General features: G+C 39.6%; 2 protein-coding genes and 1 long non-coding RNA gene across 5 annotated transcripts in view; 2 read left to right on the plus strand and 1 right to left on the minus strand.

Moving 5' to 3' along the window:
- LOC309382444 (uncharacterized protein) overlaps window positions 1-27,220 on the plus strand; it is a 348,957-nt gene that overhangs the window by 248,077 nt on the left and 73,660 nt on the right. The gene's annotated exons all lie outside the window — the stretch shown is intronic.
- LOC309384474 overlaps window positions 1-27,220 on the plus strand; it is a 66,996-nt gene that overhangs the window by 24,512 nt on the left and 15,264 nt on the right. For 2 of the 3 annotated variants that reach the window (XR_014174064.1, XR_014174065.1), the window contains exons 5-6: window positions 2,368-2,445; window positions 26,437-26,482. This is a non-coding gene — a long non-coding RNA (uncharacterized lncRNA). The remainder of the gene's footprint in view (window positions 1-2,367; window positions 2,446-26,436; window positions 26,483-27,220) is intronic. The other variant, XR_014174066.1, reaches the window with a different exon arrangement.
- LOC309384468 (myosin-3) overlaps window positions 1-27,220 on the minus strand; it is a 36,182-nt gene that overhangs the window by 3,012 nt on the left and 5,950 nt on the right. Inside the window, exons 9-40 of the mRNA XM_081938065.1 lie at window positions 26,265-26,328; window positions 26,085-26,183; window positions 25,810-25,913; window positions 25,576-25,714; window positions 24,547-24,665; window positions 22,174-22,323; window positions 21,728-21,898; window positions 21,098-21,407; window positions 20,874-20,944; window positions 20,470-20,557; window positions 20,256-20,373; window positions 19,207-19,330; window positions 18,984-19,120; window positions 16,493-16,748; window positions 12,505-12,747; window positions 10,967-11,143; window positions 10,406-10,551; window positions 10,231-10,321; window positions 8,472-8,861; window positions 8,229-8,355; window positions 7,645-7,763; window positions 6,669-6,865; window positions 5,133-5,316; window positions 4,481-4,646; window positions 4,240-4,364; window positions 3,695-4,003; window positions 3,397-3,600; window positions 3,042-3,167; window positions 2,326-2,496; window positions 2,131-2,235; window positions 1,960-2,055; window positions 1,681-1,818 (exon numbers count right to left, since the gene is read on the minus strand). Of these exons, the coding sequence (XP_081794191.1) occupies window positions 1,681-1,818; window positions 1,960-2,055; window positions 2,131-2,235; window positions 2,326-2,496; window positions 3,042-3,167; window positions 3,397-3,600; window positions 3,695-4,003; window positions 4,240-4,364; window positions 4,481-4,646; window positions 5,133-5,316; window positions 6,669-6,865; window positions 7,645-7,763; window positions 8,229-8,355; window positions 8,472-8,861; window positions 10,231-10,321; window positions 10,406-10,551; window positions 10,967-11,143; window positions 12,505-12,747; window positions 16,493-16,748; window positions 18,984-19,120; window positions 19,207-19,330; window positions 20,256-20,373; window positions 20,470-20,557; window positions 20,874-20,944; window positions 21,098-21,407; window positions 21,728-21,898; window positions 22,174-22,323; window positions 24,547-24,665; window positions 25,576-25,714; window positions 25,810-25,913; window positions 26,085-26,183; window positions 26,265-26,328 (5,064 nt within the window). The remainder of the gene's footprint in view (window positions 1-1,680; window positions 1,819-1,959; window positions 2,056-2,130; window positions 2,236-2,325; window positions 2,497-3,041; window positions 3,168-3,396; window positions 3,601-3,694; window positions 4,004-4,239; window positions 4,365-4,480; window positions 4,647-5,132; window positions 5,317-6,668; window positions 6,866-7,644; window positions 7,764-8,228; window positions 8,356-8,471; window positions 8,862-10,230; window positions 10,322-10,405; window positions 10,552-10,966; window positions 11,144-12,504; window positions 12,748-16,492; window positions 16,749-18,983; window positions 19,121-19,206; window positions 19,331-20,255; window positions 20,374-20,469; window positions 20,558-20,873; window positions 20,945-21,097; window positions 21,408-21,727; window positions 21,899-22,173; window positions 22,324-24,546; window positions 24,666-25,575; window positions 25,715-25,809; window positions 25,914-26,084; window positions 26,184-26,264; window positions 26,329-27,220) is intronic.

A 27,220-nucleotide genomic window follows, 5' to 3' on the forward strand; every position in this document is an offset into this window, starting at 1 on the left:
CTTTTTCAAGAGGCAACTGGACTTCCTTTGTTTTTCTTTGAAGACGTTTCGCTTCTCATCCAAGAAGCTTCTTCAGTTCTGCCTGGATGGTGGGGAATGGAAGGATTTATATTCCTTGCAGAGAGGTGGTCATTTGCATCCTTTTAGAGAGTCGTTGAGGCCACTTGGAGGTTTGCCTGTTTCTCAGGGTCACAGGAGTAGTGCAAATGGGTGTGGAACCTTCTTGGGACTGCTAAAAGGACCGTGTTGCAGACTGGAGATAGATGATACTGTATCCCCCCGACCCCCTCTGTTGAGAGAGGGTTGCTGAATTTTAACATAGATCTCTAAAAGAATACAAATGACCAGCTGTCTGCAAGGAGTATAAATCTTTCCATTCCCCCACCATCCAGTCAGAGCTGAAGAAGCTTCTTTCAGATGAGAAGAGAAACGTCTTCAAAGAAAAACCAGAAAGTCCACTTGCCTCTTGAAAAAGAATGGGATACCATCCATAGTATTTCAACTCAGTACTGTTTTATTAGTTACCTCTCAGGACCAGTCCAATGAGGAAAATATCATACCCTGACTCCATGTCTGTCTCTTAGAAAAGATTAGAAAATTCAGTGCCTGTAAATTAAGACACAAAAAGAACTTCCTGTTCCTAGCTTTGTCTTTCTTACACTGTGTCTTCTTCTCTTTAAGGAGTGGTATAGACTGGAGGCTTTATTGCCTCATGCGCTTCTTAATAAATCTGCTTTTTATTTTAAATATAATGAATGTTAGTTTTCACAGAAAGCTGTGCTGAGACAATCTTCTGCATCAAAAGGCAGATATTATGAGTATTTGGTAACTGGTGCCTGGTGGCCCAGGGAAGGCATGTAAGGGGGAAATAACTTAGAAAGATGCACAGGGGCATAGAAGAGGTGCCGCATAGATGTGTGGGGGCTGGCACTCATTTGGGGAGAAAATAGTGGTTGGCAGGAGCTGGTATATTATGCAGGGTTTCTCTTTGTCCTCCTCCATCCCTGCCTCTCTTCCTTCCCTTTTCAGTAGGTAGGTAAGTAGGTGAGGGATTTGCAACAAATTTCAAAATTATTCGAGAAATTGTTCCAGAATATTGAAAATGAAAATCATGTGGCTACAGCATCAGCCCAGCACCAGCCAATAGCAACAGCAATATCACTTAGACTTATATACTGTTTTACAGAGCTTTACAGCCCTCTCTAAGAGGTTTGCAGAGTCAGCATATTGCCCCCAACAATCTGGCTCCTCATTTTACCCACCTCAGAAGGATGGAAAGCTGAGTCAACCTTGAGCCTGGTGAGATTTGAACTGCCAAATTGCAGGCAGCCAGCAGTCAGCAGAAGTAGCCTGTAGTACTGCACTCTAACCACTGTGCCACCGTGGCCCAGTAGCAGTGAAGCAACCACAACTTTCTCAAATTTCATTTCCTCAGGTGTCATGGGTCCTAGATTTCAGACACGTTCTATAAATTAACCCATTTGAATTATCTTGCTTCAAAAAGTGTTGCCTATGATGCACCATTTTACCCTGTTAAAGATCAAGCGTTTTAGTAGTATATAAATTTCTAATCAAAACAGCCCAAAGGAGAACTAAGGTTCCCTCATTCCTTGCTGAAATGCCACTTCATCCTTTGTGTAGAAAAAAAATGATTGAGCGCTGGACAAAAGAGGCATTTACCTTTGAGGTAGAAACCTCCCTGGATTTTGCTCGGAGCTTATTGACCTGAGACTCAGCAATATCAGCTCTTTCCTCAGCCTCTTCCAGCTCATGTTGTGTTTTTCTGAATTTGGAGAGGTGAACGTTGGCCTGTTCATCCTGTAGCCAGACAAGAATTACACAAACACACACACACACATACACAACATCATATTAGCCTGAAAAGGCAATGTATGAATTTCAATTTTGAGAACCTGAGGTTGGTGTTTTTAAGTGCCAAAAAAGTCTAAAATAACTCACAGCTTCCTCTGCTTGTCTCTTGTAGGATTTCACTTTCAACTGAAGTTTATCCACTAAATCTTGTAGTCTGATCACATTCTTCCTGTCCTCCTCACTCTAGAAATGTGATAAAATCTTAGCATATTCAAAGGAAATAATTGCTGTGAACCAACTTCTTCCTTTTCCTCTTACCTGAAAAGTCAATTCTTTGACTCGCCGCTCATATTTGCGGATACCTTTGATGGCTTCCGTGGCTCGCTTCTGCTCTCCCTCAAGTTCAGACTCTAGCTCTCGGATCTAGAGTTGAAATAATACAATGTGAACATCTAATAGCAGAGTCTCTGAAGATAGTTGATATTTACCACAGCTCTGAATCTCAGTGTTTACCCTGGCTTCCATCTTCTGAATCTGTTTCTTTCCCCCTTTCAGGGCGAGTTGTTCTGCCTCATCCAGACGAAGCTGGAGATCCTTCACTGTCTGATCCAGGTTCTTCTTCATTCTTTCCAGGTGGGCACTTGTGTCTTGCTCTTTCTTCAGCTCCTCTGCCATCATGGCCGCCTTGAAACATAAGCAGTAGATTCAGATCAACAAGTAGTCAAAGCCAGTGTGTGTAAAATAAAGAAGAGGAGATCAACTTGGGAATTACGAATGAGCATCCCATAACCAGCTTGATAAATTATTCCTCTTCTCACTGAATTTAGGGGGTTTAACCTTGGCTTTGAATGTTTAGATTTCTGACTGATATATAGCTGTAGTATGATTTTTGATCTTTATTTGATTATGTAATTGTTAATATTTACTTGATTTTGTCTATTCATCTTTTCTGGTTTTATCCAAGTTATGGGTTTGGGGACTTATAAGTCTATTGGATTTACAGTGGCCTATAAATCCTATAAACAAACAACCAAACAAAGTGAGCACCACAATTTGGACTAGATCTCTGTACAAGATTACTTACAATAATAATGAATGCCTAAACTATCTGCAAAAGCCTCATTTTTTCCCCAGCCTAAGCTTTGAAAAGCAAGGTTGTCTGATTTGAGAAGATTGCATTGCATATGGTAAAAATGCGGCAGGTGGGAAGTACATAATCTAAGACTTACATCCGTGATGGCCTTCTTTGCCTTTTCCTCTGCATTTCTGGCCTCTTTGATAGCATCTTCCACTTCACCTTGAAGCTGAGAAATATCAACTTCCAGCTTCTTCTTTGTGTTAATGAGACTAGTGTTCTAAAGAAGAGAGAATGAAAATGTATCTGAAAATTTTTGCAAAAACGCCTAGTAATTATTAGAGCTATTCCTTCCAAATTTAAAACCAGGATTCTTGATGTGAGGAGTTGCAATAAACGAAAGGATAGCTATATCCATCATGCTATCTTGTTGGCCAATGATGGACACTCCACAATGGACAAGATTTTGCAAGGCAATTCTTATACTGCTATCATGACATCATCCTTACCTGTGTATGCAAAAGCTGCACCCGTTCAGTAGCATCAAGAAGCTCTTGTTCAGCAATCTTCCTTCCTCTCTCTGTCTGTTCCAGAGCTGCCCGGAGTTCCTCAATCTCAGCCTGCATCAGATTAGCTCTGCGTTCAACCATGGCCAATTGCTCTTTTAGATCTTCTTGGCCTCGAAGGGCATCGTCCAAATGTAGCTGTGTGTCCTAATTTCAAACAAGAATATTGTTTAATAGGAGTGATCCTTGGGCCAATCATTTTTTTCATTATTCATATAAAACATTAATTGATGGAAAGTACTTTGAGCTGTCCTTGAACATTCCTCAGATGTTTCTGTGTCTCAGCTGCAAGGCGATTTGCATGGCTCAGCTGGATTTCCATTTCATTTAGATCCCCTTCCATCTTCTTCTTAATCCTTATGGCCTCATTCCTACTCCGGATTTCTGCATCCAAGGCACTTTGCATGGTTTCCACTGTTCTTTGGTAATTCCTCTTCATCTGATCAATTTCTTCATCTTTCTCTGCAATCTTCCTATCAATCTCCGATTTAACCTGGGTCAATTCAAGCTGAATGCGAAGAATTTTGGCCTCCTCATGTTCAAGAGCTGCCTGTTGGAAAATAAATGCATATTGATGCTAAGTTTGAGAAACTTAAATCGATTATGACTCTTTTTAACACATTTTAAAATGAGTTAGCATCAAAATGGAAGTTTTTGTAAATGAATGGATATACAACACAGACTTAATTAACTGCTATGAATTAGCATTTTCAGTACATACTCAAAAAGACACTTATAAAAGTATAATTAATGACCTTTTTAAAAAATCCATTTTTAACTTCTTACCTCTGCTTCCTCCAAAGCCATCTGCATCTCAGATTTCTCTACCTCTACCTGTTTCTTGGCTTTCTCAAGTTCATGGATAAACTTGCCATTTTGAGCAATTTGTTCTGTGAGATCAGCAATTTCTTCTACAAAATATTAAAGCATACAAATAGTTGATCAAAAGAATAAAAGAAGAGCAATCTGCCTGTGGTCATAGAAAAAACATTAAAATGCCAACCAAGAGCCAAGAAGTGGTACTTACGCTGCAAATTCTTGTTTTCTCTCTTCATTGTCTCCAGTTGGTCTAATGTTTCTTCATAGGCATTTTTCATTTTGAAAAGTTCAGTACTCAAGGAGCGAGCTTCCTTTAAGGAACCTTCCAGTTCTGACTGGCTCTCCTCGTATTTGGTCTTCCATTCTGCCAAAATCTTAGTACATAATATGTTTGAGTCAGTTACTATAAGTGCTGATTTTGTCCACTTTTTTTCTCTTCGCTAAATCGGTCCAGCATTTCAGTAGCTTTTCTATCACCACATCACTTTCTTAACCCAACTGATCTTACAGTGGTAGGTAACACCTTTCAACCCTAAACAAGTCAAGATATGACTTGTGTGTCCCATAGAATGCTCTGAACATACCAGCTATCGGTATCTCGGTTAAGCTAAGAAGGTTCAGGTGAAACTAACACAAATCACTGACAATTAAATAATAACCCTGACTTGCTTATGTACATGTTAGTACACAGAAAGAAGAACTTAGAATGATACCAACTAAGTTTACACTACTGTATAAATTCTAAATTCAGGTTTACAAAAGCTACATTCTATATTTACACAGCATGCCTCCATTCCTCAAATCTAGCCATACCTCTGGTGGCAATAGACTTTAAAAAATTGTAATACTTCAAACTATACCTTGTCAAAATTTCTTTGTTTTTTGTCTAGAGCAGCTGCCTGTGCATTTGCTCTTTCAACATCCACCATTAGGTCTTCTACTTCACAAAGCAGTCTCTGCTTTGTTTTCTCCAAGGAAGCACATTTGGAGTTCACAGCTTCAACTTGCTCTTCAGCTTCTTGAAGTCGCTGAGCAAGTTTTTTCCTTAAAGAAGTCAGATTGAAATAATGATGTTCCATCAGGTATTTAGGTTCTCTATGAATCAGCTTTGTCCAGTAGAGTATCACTTAATGCATAATTGTATGCCTCAAGAAGTTTGTGTTTAGTAAACCTCTCTAATACCAAAGTTAAATACAGTGGCTGGAGTCACACATTACACTAAACTAACTGTTTGTACCATATTGTATGTATTGTATTATTTGTATCGTATTTTAGCTGAAAATTGTTGTGGTCCGCCAGCAGCCTGCAGAGCTGGGAGGAGAGTCAGACAGTGAGGAGGTTGGGGAGGAACATGGGCCAGTCCTGGAATCTGGGGAAGTCTTGGACAAGGGCTCTGCATCAGAGGCAGAGAGGGGGCCAGAGCAATCTGGGAGTTATGTGCTGCCTCCGGAGCCTCCAGAATCAGAGTCAGCAAGGCAGAGGAACAGGGGGAGCCTGTTCCTAGTGTGCGCATGCACAGAGCTGCCAGAAGGCAAGAACAGTTAAGACAAAAGGGCCGAATCGGGAGTAAGGCTTGAAGATGATTGGCCCCTCCCAGAAGACATAAAAGAGGAGCAAAGGCACATGAGTCTTTGCAGGAAGCAACTTTGTTCGTTCTGGTCGGTTTAAACTCTGAAGCTCCATTTTGACTCTGTGCTCCGTGTGGCCTTGCAAAGCTAATTGGCAATTAGATCTTTGGCAGTGTTTCAAGGGAGATAAAGGTGGGTGCTTATCAGCCTTATCCTGACAGACTGTGGCAGACTTTTGTCAGACTCTTTACAAACTATTTGTGGCTCATTACGGGCTGTGAATGAACATAATTCACAGCCGTTGAAATAAAAAGAAGCTTTTTGGGACTAAGCGTGTGCTTTTTACTGTCTCAGGAAGCCTAGGTCAGAACAAAAATAAGCTACAGTGTGTAAACCATCTTTATAGTTCAGTATAAGTCTGGTGTCAACCAGGCATTGCAGCTTTTTTTTAATGAGCAAAAGAAACCCTAGCCTAACGTAAGACTGAATATAATCCATTGCATTAGTTTTAGTATAATCTGTTTCTAAAACACTCATATAGTTCTCAGGAAAAAAAACACTTTCAAATATATTAAGAAACAACAACAAAAATACAGACTGTGGACCACAAACCAGCAGCCTTTTCTTTTCTTTTTTAGAGTTGTTGAAAGGTTCTTTTACACTGGCATTTATATGGAAGATTATAAACGTCCTTGAATATAATAAGAACTACAAATTTTTATTGGAATGTTTACAGAAATGGGTCATTTGAGCACATAAAAGTTGGAAATGTTTACGTAGAATGTAAAAATTATATTAGTTTGTCACTTTTTGTCACTCCTCACTTACTTTGCCTCTTCCAGCTCTTCTGTGCGCTGAATAGCATCTGTTTCATACTTGGTTCTCCACTGAGCAACTTCTCCGTTGGCTTTGGACAGGGCACGCTGCAGCTCACTCTTGGCTTCTTGTTCTTCTTCATATTGTTCTCGGAGCAAGTCACAGTCATGCCGAGCAGACTGTAAAGCATGTGCCAATGCATTCTTTGCCTAAGAATTAGCAGTACACTATGAAATTTCTGAACTCAGATTATAACATGTACAGTATTCACTGTAGGCATACTACAAACTTCATACCCAAACATTAATGCTTATATTTTATATACTTTGTGCAAAGACCTTAGTTTCAAATTGTCATGCGAATGAAGTTGGGGAGTTTATCCACACTACTGAAGCTTTCTCCCTGAACGCCCCAAAATGTACTCCAAGACTTTGGAATTTCTTGTAATCATGTAGTTTACAAGAAAAATTAGCTTCCTTTCTTGAAAATGTGGGCTCCCTGTTGTGGAAGATATCTACAGGCAATGCAAAGTATTATCATGATGAACTTGAGTTAATATTTTAATTCAGCAATTTATGTATAATTGGGCAGATTAAATCAAAAAGGTTCTTGGTGTTCTCAAGTACTGAATTCATACTTGACAGGTTAACGGGGAGTTCAGAATTGAAATGCATGGCCAGTAAATCCTATGCATGTCTAATAAAAAATAATATCCTCTGATTTCTATGAGATTTTAGGAAGATGAACATGTGAGGAGCTGAGTCTCAGAACTGTAAACATGTCAAGTGTTTGATTCAATTATGATACATTACAAGATTTCTGCTCACTAAGGGGTCACATCAATTCTGTTAAATAATCACTTATCAATAACTCATCATGATAAAATCGCTTGTTGCCAAACATGACTCAGGTGTTGAAAATGACAGTGCTGTTATGTTTAATAACTTATAAAAATATTGCCCAGCATTTCCTGCTTATGAATGAATACCTTGGTCTCTTCCTCCAGCTGCCTCTTCAGCTCTTCTATTTGCTGAGTAAATGCTTGCTTGCTTCTGGAAAGCTGTGATATTATGCTCTCCTTCTCCTCAAGTTGACGTGACAATTCGCCTTTCAACCAATATTTTAAAATAATTTTACTCTTTAAGCAAGAAGAATACATATTTAATATAGCTATTGATCCTGGAAGCAATACCCATTAAAATCTTCTTTGTGTCAAGTCCAACTTCTTTTGACTTTATGGAGACATCAATGAGTCTCCGTGAAGAGTTTGTAAAAAATTGTTTGCCACTGGCTTCTTCCAGGACGTTGGAAAGCCTACAGCCACAGATTTTCCTAGTGCTTCATTTCAGTTAGTGTCAATAACATAATTTTGATGCACCTAGTGCAGCTCCATAGATTAGTGTCTCTACAGTTTCAGGCCTTAGGGTAAAGATAAACTAGATAAACTGAGGTTCACGTCCATAACTGAATATGTAGGTTTAATGCCTCCTACTTACGATCAATTGATGAGGGAGAAAAAGGTTTGGAGTAGTCTTTATTTGCATTTTGGCCCATTTTCAATGTTCTCCTTACCTGTTTCAGCCTGTAGACGAGCTTTTTGAGTGCTTAGATCATTAACTGATCTCTGGTTTTCCTCAGATTTGGCCTTCAATTCACTAAGCTGGTCCTCTAATGTGCGGCACATTTTCTCTAGATTTGCCTGTAATACACAGAATTAAGAAGATTTCTTATGCATACATGTCTTTGTATTTACATAGCTGCGTATAATCAAGAATCTACATTCTGGGATTACTAATTGATTTTATTTTCAAATACCTTAGACTTGGAAATAGACTCCAGGTTACTGGCCAGGTCATCAATTTCCATTTTAAACTCACTCTTCTCCTTCTCCAATTTTTGCTTGACACGTTGAAGATTATCGATTTGTTCCCCGAGCTCAGCTGTGCTATCTGCATGCTTTTTGCGAAGAGCTGCAACAGTGGCTTCATGCTGCAAGGCAGATTCCTCCAGATCCCGCCTCATTTTCTGGAATTCCGCTTCCCGTTTTTTATTGAGTTCAATCTGGGCAGAGGTGGCCCCTCCGGCTTCTTCAAGCCTCTCACTGATTTCCTCCAGTTCACGTGACAACTCAGCTCTCTGCTTCTCTGCCTTTGCTCGGGTTGCTCTTTCAGACTCAATCTCTTCTTCCAGCTCTTCAATACGAGCCTGTAGAGAAGAAGGTTCTGCTAGTTAAGAGTAACAATGGTGAGGGCAGTGGTGAAATTCAAAATTGTTTACTACTGGTTCTGTGGGCGTGGCTTGGTAGGCATGGCAGGGGAAGGAAACTGCAAATCTCCATTCCCTCCCCACCCCACTTTGGAGACGGCCAGAGGTGGTATTTTCTGGTTCTCCAAACTACTCAAAATTTCCGCTACTGGTTCTCCAGAACCTGTCAGAACCTGCTGGATTTCATCTTCACTGGGGGTAATTCAGTGCAGAATCATCAATGAAGAAAACTATTTAAGAGTTTAATAAGCAAAAAAGGGCAATGACATCAAGGAGTTCTCAACCTAAAAAAAGACCAGGTATATGTATGGGGGGGGGGAGACACCTACCGAAAATGTGCAGCAGTGTGAAGTAGTACTGCGTTAAACAGTTTAACTAAGGCTTTTTGCAGAAAATCAGAGGTACCACAAGGGTGGAAAAAGTAAAACTAACATATGATAATGATGGGAAAGAACAGTAGGCTTTTTAACATAAGAGGGTGAGAGAAATAATGGAAAATATGGACAGAACATTTGGATGGGGCATATATATGAAGAGATCTAATGATAAGGATTAGTTTAAAAAAAAGATGAAAGACTGATATAGGAGAGTTGTTTCAGTGGTACATTTGATTCTATTGCATTAGTTTTAGCATTAGCTGCTTATTGAAAAGATGTGCCTCTGGAACAAATAAATGTCATTAACTTTAGTGAATTTAAGCCCATCAGATAACCTGTCTTGTCAGCCTCTGTAAAAAAACCCACAAGAAAAAGGCTTTGTGAAACTTTAGTAGAAAGTTGTGAAAAATACAACCAATGAATTGGCAGCACGAGTTAAAAGCAGGAAAACAATACTGACATTTCTGGACAGAGCACAGTTGTGAAATTCAGCCTTTGTCCAATCCTTAAAGGTAAAGATAAAGATAAAAGTTCCCCTCGCACATATGTGCTAGTCGTTCCCGACTCTAGGGGGTGGTGCTCATCTCCGTTTCAAAGCCGAAGAGCCAGCGCTGTCCAAAGACATCTCTGTGATCATTTGGCCAGCATGACTAAACACCAAAGGCACAGGGAACACTGTTATCTTCCCACCAAAGGTGGTTCCTATTTTTCTACTTGCATTTTTTACATGGTTTTGAACTGCTAGGTTGGCAGAAGCTGGTACAAGTAACGGGAGCTCACTCCATTACGCAGCACTAGGAATTCGAGCTGCCAACCTTTCTGATCGACAAGCTCAGTGTCTTAGCCATTGAGCGACTGTGTCCCTTATGTTGTGGTTACTAAATCACAATAATCTGGAACACAAATTTGAATGTGATGGAAACAATTCATGCCTGTAGTTCCTTGATTTTCTTTTGCAGCTGAATACTCATAGTTTGCTCATCCTCAGTTTTGCTTTGGAGTTGACTGTATTCAAAATCTTTTCTGTAAACATACCAAAGAGAGAATTAATTAAAATAATCTTATAATTATACTTCAATGTTTAGCTACAGTATATACATGACATACTTTTTCAGCTTTTCTTCTAATTGCAGTTTATCATTTTCTAGATCCATAATAGATTCTTGAGATAGTTTCAAGTCCCCTTCTAATTTTCTCTTGGCCCTTTCAAGATCCATGCGGATTTTCTTTTCTTGTTCCAAAGAGCCTTCCAGCTGCAACAGAAGTATAATATTAGTTTTGTAGTCACATATGGGCAATTTATATGTTTTCCTTTGATATGCTCTTCGATATGCACTCCCCTACTAAATGGAAATTTTCAGCAGAAATATGGATGTTTTCATTATTGTATTCTCCAGAGGTGGGTTGCAAATCCCAGCGCTACTGGTTCGCTCATGTTCTCTTGCGCACAATGCTTCTGCACATGCACACATGCGTCCGGGTGGATGGGCGCCACTGGGCAGAGTCTCCCACTGACGCCACTACTGGTTTGCCCGATCTGGGCCAAACCGGGAGCAACCCACTTCTGATATTCTCTTACCTAATGTATACAGTGTATGTATTACATTGGTTCAATATTTGATTATATTGGGATAGCCCATAGTGAAAAATAAAAAAAAAAATTCTCACATCATCAACTTGTTGTTCCAGTTTTGCTTTGGCTTTCGTGAGGGTGTTGACTTTGTCTTCCTCAGCCTGTAGATCATCAAGAGCTTGCTGATGAGCTTCTTGGAGGGCTTTCTTCTCCTTGGTTAATTTCACAATGGTTTCATCCAAAACTGCCATTTCTTCTGTTAGATTCTTTACCTATAGAAAACAGCAAAACCTAGCTGATGATTTGAAAACCTGGTCATGATCTCATATACAATAAATAATTCATTTAGAATCATGAGTGTTCCAATGAAGTTAATTCCTTACATTCATCAACAATATACAGCCATTAACTACCTTTTCAAGCAATAGCTATTTGCTTACTGGCATCATATACTGCTTCAGTGTCAGCTCTGTTGATTTACATTTTTATAAATAAGGTTAAAATACAGTATTAATAACAGCACAATATAATACAAAACACGGGGCAGCCGAGGAGATAAACATAATAATTCCATATCATAAACTCCAAAATTACAAGAAGGAACAATTCACTAAAATTCTGGAACTAAGATTCGCTTTGGATGATCATTCTCAAGCAGTGTAAGGCCTGTCTGAATCTCATGGGAAAGGCTGTTTCAAAGCAGTTGAAAAGACCTACCTCTGAAGGTGGAAATTGGCAAGAAAGTGAGATGAATTCCTTCTACATAATATTTATTGGACAGGCAAAAAAAAAAAAGAATTGGGAGAGGAGGGGGCCTGGGATATCACATATGTCACATAGGCAAATTATAAAATGCTTATTGGACTGCTGGGTTTTTTTTGGACTGGTTTGGTCTGAGGCACTGAACACCACAAAGATCACACTCCTTACTCCAGTTTAACTAAATGCCATTCATAAGCACCACCATTGCAGTCTCAATATTATAAGCCCGCGAAGGTGAACCTATGACACAGAGCCTTCTCTGCTGGCACACGCACCGTCATCCCAGGTCAGATCTCTGTGGGGTTTCTTTCATAAGCCTCTGTTTTCCTGCAAACAATGAAACAGAAGCTCACAAAAGAAAAAGATCTTACCTCTTCCTGTGCTACTGGTGTTGGGATGCCCTGCCTCCTGCCGGCCAGCTAGTCTTCGGGTCTCTGCTGCGCATGCATGCTTGTCTGTGGATTTCTGGGCATGTGTATGCATGTGCATGTCTGTGCATGCGTACTCCTGTGCATGTCCAGGAACCTTTCAGTTTGGGCATGCACATGCACACACAGTTTGACCACTCATTGTCTAAAAGGTTCACCACTATAAACTAAAATCTGTTTCAAAAAGATCAAATTCTTCCAAATTTCTATGCCCTTTCAATCCACCTTTTTCTCTACAATGTTCCCCCAAACAAGAGATTGGAGATTGTGGGTAATTGCTCAGTATTGCTAGGTTGACTAGCAGGAATCTTATCTTTGTTTCCTTCAAGAAACATCGTACCTTCTCTTTACACCAGGAAGTATTCACCACTACACTGACCCAAACCTCCACTGGAGATTTTCAGCCACAACTATGAACAGAAGTTCAGATAAAATTATATTACCTTATTTTCAGTGGCATGCTTTTCTTTTTCAACCTTGGCCAATGTTAGCTCAAGATCATCAATATCCTTCTTCAATTCAGAGCATTCATCCTCTAGTTTCCTTTTCTTGGCAGTCAGTTCTGCATTCAGCTCCTCTTCATCTTCTGCTCTTTCAGTCAGTTCCTTGATCTTAGCCTCCAACTGGATTTTAGTCTTGATCAATTGGTCACATCTTTCTTCAGCATCTGCCAAACTTTCACTTTCCTTATTAAAGAAAAGATAACATTATTAATTATTGCTCAGAATGGTTTCATTTTCTTAAATAGCCTTTCCTTTAATCAATAATTATCAACTTTAACTTACTCAGATTTAATGTATGGCTCATCTTAAGTAATATTAATTAAAAATACTTTTAGTTTTTTCAAATAACAAACACTTTGTTAAGCTTTTGGAATCATTAGGCAGGATGGAAAGAGAGCATTAAAAAAGGGAGGAGCTCCATTTTTAAGGAAAGAAGCCAAATCCTATCAATACATAAAGCCCAGAGGTCCATCAGCCTTTTGCCATTTCTGAAGTAAACCCCAAAGATTTAATATTGAAAGAAATCAAGTTTTCATCTTCACATTACACTGGTGCAATTCTTCACCACCACAACCACATAATTTTTCTCCATACTTTCAAGATTCAATGCTGGGTTGTTGTTTTTTCCACTAACAAACACATGGGAACATTGGTTCGAACTGGATAGATTGTGCTGCAATCACCTAACAAAAATAAATAGGAAACTTGGAAAAAAATGAAAGCAGGGGGAAGCAAATGTGGACACTTGGATAATAATTCCATTGTGGCTTCTGCAGTAATATGTTATCAAATCTTGTTCTTTGGTTTACAAAGAAATATTTGGGACCATGGGAAATGAAAGTACTTCACTATTTTTATTTGGGTTGTTTCATTGCCCTATGTGAATACCAGATAAAATTAATGTAGTAATCCTACATAGCTACTGCATTGCAATGTTGCAGAAGAACAAATTTTCCCAAGCAGGTGATGGAATGGCTTTCTCTTTTCCATGTAGCAAGAATGATGTTGCTTCTGGTGATCAAAAGCCTCAGCTATAGAGAAAGGAAGACCATTCAAGAGGAAAGCAAGGAGGGATCAGTCACCCAGAGGAGACATAGGTTTACTGTAATTGAAATATTAATTTAGGAAGAGCTAATTATAAACTCTATCTCAGAATACCTCATCAGAATTAAATTGATAAAGATGCTCAATTTGAGATTAATTGTTTTAAAGCTGCTATTGATTTACAATTCAGTGAAAAACTAGTGGGCATATCTCCATGGAATTTTGTTAAGCTTTCCTGCATCCTTTGGTCCTGAAAACTTCTTTTAACTGAAAGAATTAAAGTCTGAAGTGACTTGGGTCCAGAATGTAGCCATGGAGATAACGAGGAGTATGTGTGTGTGAGAGAGGGGGGGGAGGAGAGAGGGAGAGGGAGGGAGGAGGAGAGAGGGAGGGGAAAGGAGAGGGAAAGAGAGGGAGGGGAGAGAGAGAGGGAGGGGAGGGGAGAGAGAGGGAGGGGGAAGAGAGAGAGGGAGGAGGGAGAGGGTTGGATATAGCACTGATTGGTGCTAGCTGTGTGACCGTTGTTGTTTTGTGTTGTAACAGCCTGGGTGGTGGGTGGGGCTCGTTTGTTGACTAGGGCTGGTTTCCAGATGTCTGGTAGGCGGGAGGTATCGTCACATTTATTCATGTTGTGAGGGTGTTTCTCTATTTTGATAGCTTCCATAATTATTCTCTTGTTGAAGTGTTCTGATTTGGAGATTAACCTGGTTCCTTCAAAATTAATTTCATGTCTTGTAGCTTTAAGGTGCTGGAAAAGGGAGGAAGTTTTTTCTTTTTTTCTTACTGCGTTCTTGTGTTCTGTGATGCGTGCATTTATTCTCCTGTTCGTTTGTCCTATGTATGTTGCAGGGCAGATTTTGCATGGTATTTCGTAGACTCCTTGGTTTTCTAGCTGGATTTTGTCTTTGGGGTTTCTTAAGATGTTGGTTATTTTTGGGTCAGTGTTGAAGGCTGTCTTGATATTGTGTATATGGAGAATTTTGCTGATTTTATCTGGGGTGCCTTTGATGTAAGGGAGGAGGGCGATGCTGTTGTCCTGTTCTGTGTCTCAGTTTTTGGGTGGACTCTCCCTTTGGATTAGGTTGGTAATTGTTTTTCTTTGGAATCCGTTGGAGATTAATACATTTGTGAGAGTGTGCAATTCAGTTTTCAAGTGGTCTTTGTTGGCTAGGCGTTTGGTTCTGGAGATGAGGGTCTTGGCTACAAGTTGATCTGTGAAAGAGGTGTTTCTCTATTTCAATGGCTTCCATAATTATTATCTTGTTGAAGTGTTCTGTTTTGGAGATTAATTTGGTTCCTTCAAAATCAATTTCATGTCCTGTTGCTTTAAGGTGCTGGAAAAGTGAGGAAGTTTTAACTTTTTTTCTGACTGTGTTGTTGTGTTCTGCGATGCATGCATTTATTCTCCTGTTTGTTTGTCCAATGTATGTGGCAGGCACAACATGAATAAACATGACGATACCTCCCGCCTACCAGACATCTGGAAACCAGCCCTAGTCAACAAACAAACCCACCTACCACCTAGGTCATTACAACACAAAAGAACAACGGACACACAGCCAGTACCTCACCCACACAGGATGATACGAAACAGCCAACCAATCTACAAACATCAACTCCATCTACCAATCAGGATGCAACTACACACCCAATCAACCCACTTACAGCAACAAAGCCAGCACTCCACACACACCCCACCAAGATTTATAGAAAGACGACAGCTCCGACCACGCCTTACTCACACAAACACGAAGCCGAAAACACCAGCCTGAAGATGGCGAGTGGGACCTCGCCGAAACGTTGCCAAGACAATCTCAATCTTACATGGGAAAAGACCCGAATACAATAAGACCAGCATATAGACATATATATACGTCTATGTCTATGTCTATGTCTACGTCTACGTCTACGTCTACATATACACACACACATATATATATACACACACACAAACATACATCTTCCTCTTCTCTTTCCTTTTAATATATAATGGGCACAGCCAAGTTTACAAAGCCAGCACTCCACACACACCCCACCAAGATTTATAGAAAGGCGACAGCTCCGACCACGCCTTACTCACACAAACACGAAGCCGAAAACACCAGCCTGAAGATGGCGAGTGGGACCTCGCCGAAACGTTGCCAAGGCAATCTCAGTCTTACACGGGAAAAGACCCGAATACAATAAGACCAGCATATAGACATATATATACGTCTATGTCTATGTCTACGTCTACGTCTACATATACATATACATATACATATACATATACATATACATATACATATACATATACATATACATATACATATACATATAAACAAATCCCAGCAAGGGTATGGCTAGCTGATGAGAGCTAATTAGCTCAAAATAGATCTATACTAGTCTCCCTTTATTTATTTATCAGTACAAATACAACACAAATATAAAAAGGCAACATTAAAAATAAAAATATGGTTTTCTGCCTGCATGGTCTTCTGTGATAAGCCGAAGGACAGAAAGAGGGAGTAGTGACCTTCCTCCCATATTTAGGCATACCAGGGGTTGTAACACAAATACATACCTATTTCCCTGGCTCAACTGATAAGGAGTCGAGCCTGTGGCTTAGTGGCTAAGACTTCTGCCTAAGATATAATACAGCCCAGGTTCGAATACAGAAGTGATGGTAATGAGAAACCAGGCTTCCTTAATGTCTTTGTCTATACTGTGAAATACATTGCTTACAAAAATATAGTTATCAACATTATTCGTGACTTTTTGCCATATGACAAACACATTTTTTTAAAAAAAAAACATTTCAAGTAAGCCTTTGCCTGTAATTATCTGCTTAGGACACCACATTTCCTAAAGCCGATCATACAAAAGATTAGCAAACTAATCTTACAGATTGTACTTGAAGCTGCAGGTCATTTTTCTCTTGCAACAAAGACACCATTTTTTCTTCTAGTTCTTTCCTTTTGGCTTCTGATTTAGCAAGTTCTTCCTTAGTTCTCTGAAACTCTTCTTTCATGTTGGCCATTTCTTTCTCTGCCTCTGCACTCCTTAACAGTGGCTTAATCTTGAAGAACAGCTTCATCCAAGGCCAATGTTTGACATTCATGAATGAGCGAATGTTGTACTGAATCATGAAAATTGCTTCCCTGTAATGAAACCAGTCCAGAAAGTTACTTATTGTAGATTAATAAAAATAGGATTTACTAAGTAAGGCAATGGGGTTATATTATGAGACCAACATCAATCTCCCCAATCCCATAATTTGAATCTTTTCCAAATATATTGCTGAGCTTGGAAATTTAAATGCTGAAAACTGGCAGTTGAGGCAAGAAAGAGATGAAATTTTTTACATGAAGATTTTATCTGAGTTACAAAGCTAAAGAGATGGAACTCGATGGAAGAGTATCATGAAAGCCAAAGATTGTAAACTGAATTGAGAAAAAAAAAAGATGAAATTAAAAGTGAAAAGAATGATAAAATATGTGTCTTAGAAATACTCCATGGGAAGAGGTCTTTTCTTTAGCATCTTTTCTATTTCTTCCTACAAGAAATGATGTTGAAAGGCAACAAGAAGGCTGCTGAAGCCAAGATGAAGTTAGTATTTCAGAACAGAAACCTATAATATCTGCAGTACAAAACTAATATGTTATTCATTCATTCTGTATTGAACTGCCTGACTGTAAAGCTGTCAAGTTTCAGTCAGACTCCAAACATCTGATGAAGGGAGTAGCAGCTCAAAAACTATGCCTTTTAATAAAATGTATTATTGCAAAAGGCGCCACTAGATTCCTTTTGATTTTTGGCACTATAGACTAACACAGCTCTCATCTACTGGCATTATTCAGTGAGGATTTTCCAAGTACAGGGAGTTCTCGAGTTACAACAGTTCACTTAGTGACCGTTCAATGTTACAACAGCACTGAAAAAAGTGTCCCAAGGTCATGTGATCACTTTTTGTGACAAGCAAATTCAATGGGGAAGCAAATTCAATGGGGAAGCCAGATTCAAGCAAATTCAATGGGGAAGCCAGATTCATTTAACAACTGGATTACTAACTTATCAACTGCAGTGATTCACTTAACAAATGTGTCACTTAACAATAGAAATTTTGGGCTCAATTGTGGTGGTAAGCTGAGGATCACCTGTATATCTCAACTGTTCCAAGAGTGCCATAGGTAGATGTTATATTATAAAATAGTTATTACTGGATAAAAATATAACGACTTTGGAGTGATGAAAAGTAAATAAGCAAAAAAAAAAATCCTTTCCTTTAAGTTGGAGGATCCATTTCCATAAGGACATACCTTCTGGTGCCACACATTTAAAGTTCCATATCCACTCCCTCATATATTTCTCTATGGTTTACTTGTTATGTAAACCTGACAAATCATGGCTTATATAGAGACCATAGTTAATCATGGTATAATGTGAGATTTGAAGTCAACCATAGCAGTGGTGGGATTCAATATTTTTTACTATCAGTTCTGTGGCAGTGGCTTGGTGAGTGTGACATGGCTTGGTGGGCGGGGCAGGTGAAGGATACTGTAAAATCTCCACTCCCTCCCCACTCCAGGGGAAGGTTACTGCAAAATCCCCATTTCCTCCAGATCAGCTGGGACCCAGGAGGCAGAGAATAGATGGGAGTGGGGCAAGTCATAGGTGGTATTTACCGAACTACTCAAAATTTCCGCTACAGGTACGTCAGAACCTGCTGAATACCACCTCTGAACCATAGCCTAGGAAAGTCTGAAAAGTTTCCTCAGCAGAAATATGGATGAGTATCTAATTACAGATAGTCCTCAACTTATGAGCACAGTCGAGTCCAAAATTTTGGTTGCTAAGTGAGAAAGTTGTTAAGAGATTTTGCCCCATTTTACAACCTTTCTTGCCAAGGTTGTTAAGCAAATCCCTGCAGTTGTCAAGTTAGTAACATGGTTGTTAAATGAATCTAGCTTCCCCCTTGACTTTGCTTGTCAGAAGGCCGCCAAAGGCAATCACCTGGACTGCAGGATACGGCAGACATCATAAATATGAGCCAGTTACCAAGCATTGAAATGTTGATCATGTGACCAAGGGGATGCTGCAATGGTCGTAAGTGTGAAAAACGGTCCAAAGTCACTCTTTTCAAGGCCGTGGTAACTTTGGTCGCTAAACGAACGTTTGTCAGTGGAGAACTACCTATACCCTGAAAGCCTCGGCCTACATCAGGGGTGTCCAAACTTGGGAACTTTAAGACTTGTGGACTTCAACTCCCAGAATTCCCCAGCCAGCATGGCTGGCTGGGGAATTCTGGGAGTTGAAGTCCACAAGTCTTAAAGTTCCCAAGTTTGGACACCCCTGGCCTACATGAACAAGTCCTGTGGAAGAGAAATGTACTCTACCTCCTTGCCACCATTTTTTGGTATTCCGCTCTCATGAGATACCCCCTACACACAGCCTGTGTGCGGGTAATGAGCAAAGTGAGGCGGTCATCCCTCATCTCTTCCAGAAGGCCCAGCAAACCAGCCTTGAAAAACACCTGGGGGAAAAAAAAGATTTTTTTTTAAAAAAAAGCTAAGCTGACAGCTTGTACCCAGCAAGCCCTCAGCTCAGAGAAGTGCTTACTTTGGTATGCCCAAATTTGTACTGAGTGTGATCGATATCGATGGAGCCCAGCAGTTTCTCACAGGCTTTCTTACTGTCCATAAACTGGCCCTCTGGGATGGCGCTAGCATTCAGGACACGATATCTGCCCATTTAAACACAAAAGAAAAAAAAATACATATCGTTGGAATCGGTGACAAAGGGAAAGGCTCTGTATTATCAACTGGTTATTTTAGGGGTTTTTTAATTTATTGTGTCTATTTTAGGGGTTTAAAATTTATATTTATATAGCTTTGTACAGTTCTTTTAATTGTATTTTAACCTCCTCCATGCCAACTGTACATATTTATTTATTTTTTATTGTATTTTGTTATATTCTGTATGGACTGTACACCGCCCCGAGTCCCTTCTGGGAGAGGGGGCGGTCTAGAAGCATCAAATATAAATAAATAAAAATAAAATAAATAAATTCATTGGCAGACTTTTAATATCTTCTCATTGTTTTGGAAATTGTTCACAAAAGGTGATACGAACATAAAACTGAGCAATGATAAAAACTTGTGGGTCATTTCGCATGATGTGCGAGCATGAAACTCTTATTTAGAAACATCCTCGTCCATAAAAAAATCCCCAAAAATAACCAGTCCTGATTTTGTCTTAGCGCTATAAATGTGCCAGGAGATAATTAATTTACAGAATAACATTTTTTGATTATTATTTTGATAGCAAAACTCACGCTAGGAAAATTTCTGAAGAAAAAAGTAGCTATGTCATCCTACAGATGTACATTTTTCTTAGTGTATATAGCTGAATTGAAGTTATAATATACAGCATGATGGGTAGAGCATCACTATTGCTTTAGATCAGGGGTACCACTCACTTCGTCACAGCGACATCACGTGACGTATCGGGACTTTCCCCCCCTTCGCTAAATTGGGAATAGGCATGGCCATCATGTGAGGCATCTGGCCCATGGGCCAGGAGTTTGACAGCCCTGCAGTAGATAATATTTACCTAACAAGAATCTAGCATGCAAAATGACATGTTTACTAGAAATTGGGTCGACAGACCTTTGCTTAAAATCTCCGTATACAATTCTGTTTGGAAATCCCTTCCTACAGATCCGAATGCCTTCAAGCACTCCATTGCATCTCAATTGATGTAGGACAAGCTTGTGATCCATTGCACCTGTGCAAGGTCAAAGCAAAGAAAAATGGCAAAAAATTTTCTGATTTTCTCCTGAAGCTTTTCTGGAAATCCAAACAAGAGATTCTTGTAAATTACCTGGAGTTTTAGTTTCATTGGGGATAATGCAGCGCACAAAATGTGGATGAGTTGTTCTCAAATTGGACATCAATTTGTTCAGATTTTCCTGTAATTTTGGATAGAGCAATTGTAAAATATACGGTAGCTCTTAAAGAATTTTTTAAAAAATCCAAAGTATAGAATTTAAAGTATAGAATTTTTAAACTGAGATGCATATTGCTAATTTTTCAATTTTATTTTAAACATTTTGGAAGAAGAAAAATATGAAGTTTGAGTTTAATATGACCTGCATCGTCTTAAGATTTAACCAATACTCACTAGTTTCCAAACCATGCTCATAAAATGATGCATTATATACATATATAACTGTATCATCAAGCAACACAATATTCTTTGCAACCTATGCAATCAAAGATCCTTACCCTGAAAAGTGCAGAAACAGTTTGGAAAGATGAACCCTTCTTCTTGGCACCTTTCTTTTTAGTAGTACCTTCTATTAGAAAGCAGAACATAAATGTAATTAGTTCTCTTGTTGTCATCGTCTCTATCCAATCTTATCCCTAGATACGATGCAACACAGGACAAAGTTTCAAGGCAGTTTTGATTATAGAATAAAGAGAGAAAAGAAGAGGCTCTTGAAACTTACCATCGTCTTGGGAAGCAAAGGTTGCATACAGGTTGGCTAAAATCTTAATGGATGACTTCTGATACAGTGCCACAACAGTTTCATTTAAGGGATCTTTGTTCTTCTCTAACCAGCCGCCAATATTGTAGTCCACAATCCCAGCATAGTGCACAAGAGAGAAATGGGCCTCAGCCTTGCCTTTGACAGGCTTTGGCTTTTGGAAGTTGGCTGATTTGCCAAGATGCTGGTCATAGAGTTTGTTCTTGAAAGACTGATCGGTTGCCTTAGGGAACATACATTCTTCTTCCAAGATGGAAAATATGCCCATTGGCTACATTAAAAAAAAAAGCATTATTTCAGATGTGTCTTCTTACCAACTGGCATGGAAAGCCATAGAGATAACCTTGGAGAAACTCTATGACAACTTTTAAAAAACATATTTTAAGTCCAGAAAATATTAGAAAGGAACTCAAACTGACTCTGCCTTCACTCCCTGGAGTATAACACAGGGAGGATAAAACACAGGCTTTCAAGATAGACTACCTCCATGAAGTAAAGGTCCAGCATTCTTGTGCAATGTGTCTTCCAATATGGTCTACCACAAAGGGCTGCCAGCTGAGTAGTTACTTATAAGATAATATTCCAATTTACCTTCTCAATGAGCTCAATGCAAGCAGCCAAATCCATGCCAAAATCTATGAAAGTCCACTCAATTCCCTCTTTCTTGTATTCTTCTTGTTCTAGTACAAACATATGGTGGTTGAAAAATTGTTGCAGTTTCTCATTGGTGAAGTTGATGCAGAGCTGCTCCAAGCTGTTAAACTAACAACAAAATATATTCAGTTAATATAATTCCTCAGACTTCGTCAATTCTCTACTAAATGAAACTTCAGTTCATCAGGGATTTTACAGATACAGGCAGCAAATAAATTGAATGCTAATAATGAGAAGAAGGTATTTCAATCATTCTGCTCTTCTGCTGTAGACAACATTCGGGTGTTATTCTTATCCTCAACTCTAGATGGCACATGTTCCAACCATGGGATGCTATAAAACACAGAAGGCAGAGAAATGGTGTTTGTAACAGATCTGCCTACCTCAAAGATTTCAAAACCTGCAATATCCAAGACTCCAATGAAATGTTGTCTGGGCAACCTGGTGTCCAGCTGTTGATTAATACGAGCTACCATCCAGAAGAAGAGTTTTTCATAGACGGATTTAGAAAGTGCATTGACAGCATGATGCACCTATAATTATAAACAATTAGGGACAAATGAAGATAATGATAGGAAAACAAACCACTATTGTTTATTTATTCATGTACTTATATCCCATCTTTATTATTTCTACAAATAATTCAAGGTGGTAAATATATCTAATATTCCTTTCTCATCCTATTTTCCCCATTATAAAAGAACCCTGTGTGGTGAGTTGGGCTGAGAGAGAGAGTAACTGTTCCAAGATCACCCAGCTGGTTTTCATGGCTAAGCCAGGACCTGAACTCACGATCTCTTTCTTTCTAGCCTGGCACTAATATTTGCACAGAGAGCTGGTTTGTTCTAGTCGTGCCTTCACCACTAGAACAAACTGCCTCTCTATGCACATATCAGTGTAAGGCCAATATATTTTCCTGCATTTCTTTCTACCTGATCTCATTCAATTCAATTGATCACCAATTACTTTATATTTAAAAGGGGGAGAGAAATTATCCTGGATGAAGTTTGCCATTCCTGCATTTGTCTTGCTATGAAATAATGAAGGGGTGAGTGTGAATGTCCTGCCTTAGAACTGCCTAGGTCTTCTGGTTTCCCAGGCTTCAATTAAAACCAAGAGGAATCATCTCTCCTATTATCTGCATTATTGCCCAATTGCCAATAAAGGACGTCTGCCGCTTCTTGAGTGTAGGAATAAAGTTGTCATCTACCAAATCCCTGTTCATTGCAAACATACCCTTGCCTCTGCATCAAAACTGATCTTTTCCTCAATCCTACAGTGAAATGTAGGAACAAATGGACAACTTGTCCCCTTTGTAGCAACAAAGTAATAAACAGGGACGTGTGGTCAGGGGAGGCAGGGGAGGCAGAGCCTCACCTCTCTTCATGAAATAATAGTATATAATATATATATATATATATATATATATATATATATATATATATATATATATATATATATATATATATATATATATATATATATATATATATATATATATATATAATATTATAATATTATATACATCCGTCTGGTCGTGCCCGGGAGCTGCGGAGGCAGAAATGTTGTCGGCGCTGCTGGATGACGAAGGCACGAAGGCGACTGGGTTCCCCAGTCGCTTTCGTGCCTTCGTCATCCGGCAGCGCCGACAACATTTCTGCCTCCGCCCTCCGCAGCTCCCGGGCGCGCCCGGACGGAGGTAGCCAGAATGATCCTCGGTCGCTCGCCCACCGGACTACCTCGGCGCCATTCTGGCTACCTCCGTCCAGGCGCGCCCGGGAGCTGCGGAGGGCGGAGGCAGAAATGTTGGCGCTGCTGGATGACGAAGGCACGAAAGCGACTGGGGAACGAGAACCTTCCTGCCTCTGCTGGATTTTGCGCCCTCCTCATGACTGCAATATGCAGTCCCGAGGAGCGCGCAAAGTCCAGCAGAGGCAGGAAGGTTCTCGTCGTTCCCCAGTCGCTTTCGAGGACTGCGGAGCACGAGCCGGCGGAGCACGCTCAGGAAGGCGGGGAATGGGATCATGTGTGCTGGAGGCTGAGGCAGCCTGAGCCTCCAGCACACGTGGTCCCATTCCCCGCCTTCCTGATGATGTCACCAGCCTCACCAGCCATAAACCTCACCGCATGTCACTGGTAATAAAGGTAAAAGAACGGGCTGGAGAGAAAGGAGGATCTGTTTAGGAATCAAAGGACAGAATGTGGGAAGTGGATATGTTCTCCCAGAATGTGGGAAGGATCCATGGCATGCAAAGAAAATTGTGCAAAAGAAGAGGAGCTAATGGAGACAGAACAATCTCCAAGTAGAGTTATTGATAGATTGGCCCACAGAGGGGCGAACCAGTAAGCATTGTCTGTGTGAACGGGAAAGGCAAGCAGAGGAGTGACCAATCAGAGCCTGCAAATGCACTTGGTCCCCTGCTAGACCATTGCAATCTTGAATGGAATTTTTAAAGTTAGCATCAGGAAAAGCCAACTTCCATGCTGCAGACAAGTAGTTTAAGTTTCCATTTGGAATTGTCTGTAGCTGAAATGCCTTCCTGCTGAAAATTCATTGCATGCTCCTTACAGTTCTTGTTAGTGGAACTTTTTTTTCTAAATGGCATTCCAGCGATATAATCTAAATAGGATGAATGGAACAATTTCCTTCAAAGTAGTAGTTCTAAATTAATGAACACTCTGAATGGAAGAAATACACATCCTTGTTGTTTGACATATGGATTACTAGGTGGTTTTGATTTGTTACCTATACTCACCTGATCCACAGTTTGACCTTTGGTCACATATTCATTTCCCACTTTCACCCGAGGAAAGCACAGGGCTTTCAACAAATCGGAAGAATTTAGGCCCATCAGATAACCTGTCTTATCAGCCTCTGTTAAAAACCCACAAGAAAAAGGCTTTGTAAAACTTTAGTAGAATAATCAGGGTTGTGAAAAATACAACCAATGAATTGGCAGCATGAGTTAAAAGCAGGAAAACAATACTGACATTTCTGGACAGAGCACATTTGTGAAATTCAGCCTTTGTCCAATCCTTAAAAGTAAAGGTAAAGATAAAAGTTCCCCTCGCACATATGTACTAGTCGTTCCCGACTCTAGGGGGTGGTGCTCATCTCCGTTTCAAGGCCGAAGAGCCAGCGCTGTCCAAAGACATCTCTGTGGTCATTTGGCCAGCATGACTAAACACCAAAGGCACAGGGAACACTGTTATCTTCCCACCAAAGGTGGTTCCTATTTTTCTACTTGCCTTTTTTACATGTTTTTGAACTGCTAGGTTGGCAGAAGCTGGTACAAGTAACAGGAGCTCACTCCTTTACGCGGCGCTAGGGATTCGAACTGCCAAACTGCCGACCTTTCTGATCGACAAGCTCAGCATCTTAGCCACTGAACCACCGCGTCCCCTTGTCCTTACTACTTACTGACTACTTACTGACTACTTGCTGATACCTCACCATGTCCAATCCTTACTACTTATTTAATCCTTACTGCTCAGAACCCAATTAAAAAGTTAGTTGTGTATCCTCTATCTCTTTCAAAACTCTTTCCTTTGTCACTCACCTTCCTACCTCCCAATCAATAAGGCAACCAAAGCAAAAAGTAATCAGTTTAATGCCAGTATACATACTACAAAAAATGCAAAGCATATGGGAGAAAACAAATGTTTCACTGCTGAAAGCTGAGGTGACATCCTTTATCATTGCTCTTTCCAAAGGAGTTTTGTAAATCATACAGTTGAATCATATGATCTATAAAATTTGAAAACTAACTTTTGGAATTTGTTACCTTCTGCGCCATCTGGTTCTGCCTGCTCCTCTCGGGGTTTCTGTTTAAATTTCATGTTGCCATAATGCAACACTGCTCCTGTCAGTTTATAAATGCCAACTTTCTCTTCAGAAGTAAAGCCCAGGATGTCTATAGCTGTCTAAAAGGGGGAGGGGGAGAGAGTGTCATGGTTAGTTATGTTTTCAGACAGGAATTACATTCTTTGTTTTACATCATAATCATTTTTTCACTCACATCTGTAGCTATAAGCTCCTCTTGGTCATCAATGCTCTGGACCGCAATCTCACCTTGGCTTATGAACGGATAGTCATAAGGGTTCGTTGAAATGAGAAGCATTTCTGAAATATACACGGGAAACCTTTCTGAAATTCTAGGAATTATCGTATATGAGCTTTCCAATGCAGACAAAAAGTCAACAGAGTAAAAAAATAAACCTTCCCCATATTATTTACCGCACACATTATCAATAAGATAAAAGGTTCAGGAAAGTAAAATAGAATCCTACTTACCAATTAATTCTGGTTTCTTATTGGACATAATCTGGTAGAAAATATGATAACTCCTCTCAGCCTTTAGCTGAAAGGTTACTCTTGACTTTTCCAGAAGATCTATAACAGAAGGTCCAATTAATGTTTGCAAGTCCAATTTTGTAGACATTATGGAGACAATTTTCAAATTCAGTTACTTACAGGTCTCAATATCTGCAGAAGCCAGCTTTCCAGTGGCACCAAAATGAATCCTAATAAATTTACCCTACAGGGTAGAAAGATGGAAGAGAAATGTTTAATGAGCCACAACATATGGATTATTTTTGTAACTGAATATTTTGCTATGGTTTCTGTTTTATTTTATATCTTGAAGGTGGTACTGTTTTCATAGGAACTGTTTGCTGCTGAAGAGTAAATAGGTAAGTCACTGTACTTTAGCAAATGTTCTTGTATTGTGTGTATTCGTTTAAAATCTTTTTCTTGCAAGGATTTCTTAATAGATATACCATGTTTTACCACATAGGCAGGGACAACACAAATACTCCAGTTTGGGGTATTTTTTTCACATCCCTTCCACCCCTTCCTACAAGTGAATTTAAAACAGAATAAGATGGCTTCTGAAGTCAAGATAACGTTAATGCTTCAAAACATTCCAGAAACCTATAAAATTGGCAATATAAAACTAACATGTAAATCATCCACTGTCTGTTGAACTGCCCAACTACAAAGCTGCCAGGCTTCAGTCAGACTCCAAGCATCAAATGAAGTGAGCGGCAGCTCAAATAAATATGTCTTTTAATAAATTTGTTATTAGAAAAGGTGCCACCAGATTCCTTTTGATTTTTGGCCAATGTTGACTAACATGGCTCTCCTGTATCAGTTCAGTGAGGATTTTCTCAGTATATCTGTATTGTTCCAAGAATGGAAGAGATAGATGTTATATTATGAAATGGTTATTACTGAGTAAACGAAAACAGCTATGGGATGATGGAAAGTAAACAAGCAAAGAATCCTTCTCTTTAGTTGGAGGGCCACTTCCTGTAAGGACATACTTTCTGCTGTTATATACCCAAGGGGCTGACACATAAAACAGGCACCCACAAACCTGTTCTTGTTTTAATAACCCACAGTCATGTCCAGGGTCAAATGATATATTT

This window comes from Natrix helvetica, assembly GCF_964273705.1.
Source record: "Natrix helvetica genome assembly, chromosome: 1".
NCBI classification, from domain to species: Eukaryota; Metazoa; Chordata; class Lepidosauria; order Squamata; family Natricidae; genus Natrix; species Natrix helvetica.